General features: G+C 53.7%; 1 protein-coding gene across 1 annotated transcript; it reads left to right on the top strand.

The window, feature by feature from the left end:
* Positions 1-380: 380 nt before the first annotated feature.
* On the top strand, positions 381-2,655 carry LOC311585979 (serine protease 29-like; the record flags this gene model as incomplete). The annotated part of the gene is made up of 4 exons (XM_084761726.1): positions 381-441; positions 594-774; positions 1,427-1,692; positions 2,243-2,655. The coding sequence occupies 4 exons, from the start codon at positions 381-383 to the stop codon at positions 2,653-2,655; spliced, it is 921 nt and encodes a 306-aa protein (XP_084617852.1).
* Between the last annotated feature and the right edge of the window lie 1,097 nt (positions 2,656-3,752).

Here is a 3,752-nt window from a genome sequence, read left to right as displayed (position 1 = left end):
TGACAAAGGACTTCAGGTCCCTAAGCGTGGATCACCAGCCCCCTCCCATCCTTCCTGAGGTCAAATGCAACTTCCTTCCAGGGGAGGCCAAGTCCCCTGCCCACTTCCTGAGGTTAAGGATAAAGGGGCTGAGAGGCTTAAGCAAAAGGAGACTGTGGAGATCTGACAGGGTAAGGGCACCATCCCATCCTTTCCCAGATGTCTCCAACTGGCTCTGGATTTCAATCTTCTCCATGGCAACCTAGGCCAGCCCAGTCCCCTCCATGCCTCTCCATGCTTCTAGTGTTGCCCAGAATCACACAGGAGGCTACATCCCTCTCCATCCTGACCCAGGCTACTCCCAGACCCCTCTAATGCTCCATCTCTGTGCCTCTCTACAGATGCTGATCCAGCTGTGTCTGACCCTCTTCTTTTTCGGGTGCTCTATTGCTGAGACCCCAGGTGAGTCCTTATCCCCAGCCCTCCCTACGTTCTGCAGAGGCTCCAAGAGGCTCTGTCCCCAGTATCATGGAGATGTGTGTGTGGCCTGTTCTACCCCACTGTGGGTGGCAGGCTGACCATTGGCCTCCTGACCTTCTACCTGTTACTTGCAGCACCTGTGCCTGAGGATGAGTTGGTGGGCATTGTGGGGGGCCAGAGTGCCCCACAGGGGAAATGGCCATGGCAGGTCAGCCTGAGGATCTACAGCTACTACCGGACCTCCTGGGTGCACATCTGTGGGGGTTCCATCATCCATCCACAGTGGGTGCTGACTGCAGCCCACTGCATTCATGAGTGAGTTCCTTGGTCATCCAGTGTGGGGTAGGAAGAGGGGTCAATCAGGAAGGCTGTGTCAACATGGGGGTTCAGTTGATTCTGTCCAGGAGGCTGTCCCCAGCTCACCTAGCGTATGTCATCACAACTTCTTCTTCTTCTTCTTCTTCTTCTTCTTCTTCTTCTTCTTCTTCTTCTTCTTCTTCTTCTTCTTCTTCTTCTTCTTCTTCCTCCTCCTCCTCCTCCTCCTCCTCCTCCTCCTCCTCCTCCTCTTCTTCTTCTTCTTAAGATTTATTTGTTACCTGGGCGATGGTGGCGCACGCCTTTAATCTCAGCACTTGGGAGGCAGAGGCAGGAAGATTGCTGTTAGTTCGGGGCCAGCCTGGTCTACAAAGTGAGTCCAGGACAGCCAGGGCTACACAGAGAAACCCTGTCTCGAAAAACCAAAAGAACAACAAAACAAAACAAAAAGATTTATTTATTTATTATGCCTACAGTGCTCTGTCTGCATGTACACCTGCAGGGCAGAAGAGGGCACAAGAATCTCACTATAGATGGCTGTTGGTCATCGTGATAGCTGGGAATTGAACTCAGGACCTCTGGAAGAGCAGCCAGTGCTCTTAACCACTGAGCCATCTCTCCAGCCCTCATCACAACTTCTTTCTGACCCAAGGAGAGATGCTGATCCATCAACCTTGCGGATCCACGCTGGGGATGTGTACCTCTACGGGGGCAAGGAGCTCCTAAAAGTGAGGCGGGTCATCATTCACCCAGACTTTGTCCATGTTGGCCTGGGGTCAGACGTGGCTCTGCTCCAGCTGACAGAATCTGTGCAGTCCCTCGCTAACGCCGTGCCTGTCAAGCTGTCTTCTGGGTCTCTTCAGGTCACCCAGAATGATGTGTGCTGGGTGACTGGCTGGGGTGCAGTGAGCATGTTCAGTAAGTATTGGTGAAGGAGTGGACTGTGGGAACAAACATGCCATCTGAGGATTCCTGGTGGCTGGTGCTAAGGTCCTGGGAGCAGGGTCCAGAGAGGAGAGAGCTGGTAACAAACGTGGCACAACTGGCTACGTCTCCAGGCTATGCTAGACGCCCATCAGAGTCTCTACCTGAGGCCAGTGACACAGCTGGGCTAAGAATCTACGATCAATCTGAGGTGGAGTGGCTGCTTCTTATTTTCCAACTAAGAATAAAGTATTTTAGAAAAAAATACCAGGAAAAAAAAAAGTTTGTTTGGTCCTTGACAAGCAAGCAGACAGAATCCATGTATGGAAGTCCTAGAAATAACAGGCGGGCCTGGCCCCTCGAGGCTCTCTTCTCCAGAGGGGGTGGGGTGGGGGATGGCTGAGGCTCAGAAGGGGAGCTGAACTCGGACAGGGGTGGAGCTTTGCTGGAGATAGGCCTCTCTTCTTCCCCCAGGTGGAGCAGTAGGATTGTGGGATAGGTGGGGGAATCTATGCAGCACCAGTCACATCTCTCTTCTCCTCAGGGTTGCTGCCTCCTCCCTACCGCCTGAGGGAGGTGCAGGTAAAGATAGTGGACAATGAGCTCTGTGAGAAGCTGTACCACAACGCCTCAGGGCACTACTATCGCGGCCAGAGACTAATCCTATCGGACATGCTATGCGCAGGCAGCGAGGGCCGAGATTCCTGCTATGTGAGTTCCACTCACCTCTCCCTCTCAGTCCCCCGTTCCCACCTCAGGCCCAATAACCATCAGTGCTTCTTTTTCTCCCAGGGTGACTCAGGCGGCCCTCTGGTCTGCAGTGTGGAAGGCTCCTGGACCCTGGTAGGAGTGGTCAGCTGGGGCTACGGCTGTGCCCTGAAGGACATCCCTGGGGTCTACGCCCGTGTGCAGTCCTTCCTGCCCTGGATCCTTCGGCAGCTGCGGAGGTTCTCCTGAGCCCAGCTGCTGGTCTCGTGCTGGCCAGCTGCGGACGGGTCATCCTCGATCACAATTCCAGAGTGTATGGGCGGGGTTTAGGCTCTGGAGTGTAGGTGCCCAGTGTGCTGAGCACTAGCTACTGAAGGACACTGCTCTGTTTCCTGGCTTCCTAAATAAAGATGTGTCATTCACGTTCAAGTTTTTTTTTTGTGTGGATACAAATCTATTTATCTCTAGTGCAAACACCTATGGATGCTGTTTTAATGGTTTTCTAGATGAGGCCTGAGCTCAGTGAACGTGCAGCCCGGGCAGGTCTGCACTGTGTCCTTGCCCCTGGTCACCGGGCACCCTTAACGGCTGTCAGAGTGATTCCTGTCTCTCAAACACCTAGCAATCCTTATAGCATCCTGGACATTGTGGTAGGAAGGGTGACAATCCCAGGTCATCTTTGGGACAATGATCTTCTGAACCTCATCAATGTCACCATGGGGCCAGGAGGTTGCTGCAGTGTTGCTGCTCTTCCTGTGCCTCTTTCAGTCTTGCCCCCAGGGTCCTGTAGACTCAGGTACTCAGAGTGGCTAAGGTTACCTACGTGGCTTGGGTTGTTGCCTTGAACTACGCATAGTGGCAGCATAGTGGCAGCCGTCTAAAGCTCAGGGTAAGGGGGAGGGCCACTGGCTACACTGCCTCCCTCACAGAGCAGTGCGTGGTGGGGAGGGTCTGACTGACTCTTTTCGCTGCAAGCAGCAGGAGAAGGAGGGTGGATTGGGTGGGAGCTTCTACCTCAGACTCAAACAGAGCTGTTCTTTCATCCTGAGCCTCCACCTGGCCGCTGATGGTCTGCAGAGGTCACCAGATGTGTTTGGCAGTGAGTTGCACTGGTCTTTGTGGTGTGTAGGAGATAGGAGGGCCGATTGGTGCTCAACTCAAATCAGGTTTATGTCAAGATGCTGGGGTCAGGGGTCGAGAGGGAGTGGAAGAGGGGTTCTGCTGAGTCTACAGGGAGGATCAGGATTGCAGGAGAGAGCTTAGGTCCTGTGGGGGGCTCCCAGAAGATCTGGCCTCTGCTTCTTCTGGAAGGAAGCAGATGCCTTTAGTTTGGTTTCTTTGCCTTT

The sequence above is a fragment of the Acomys minous genome (assembly GCF_964271855.1).
Source record: "Acomys minous genome assembly, chromosome: 16".
In the NCBI taxonomy this organism is placed as follows: Eukaryota; Metazoa; Chordata; class Mammalia; order Rodentia; family Muridae; genus Acomys; species Acomys minous.
The sequence above is the reverse complement of the archived record's forward strand: the minus strand, read 5'-3'. Positions and strand labels throughout refer to the sequence as shown.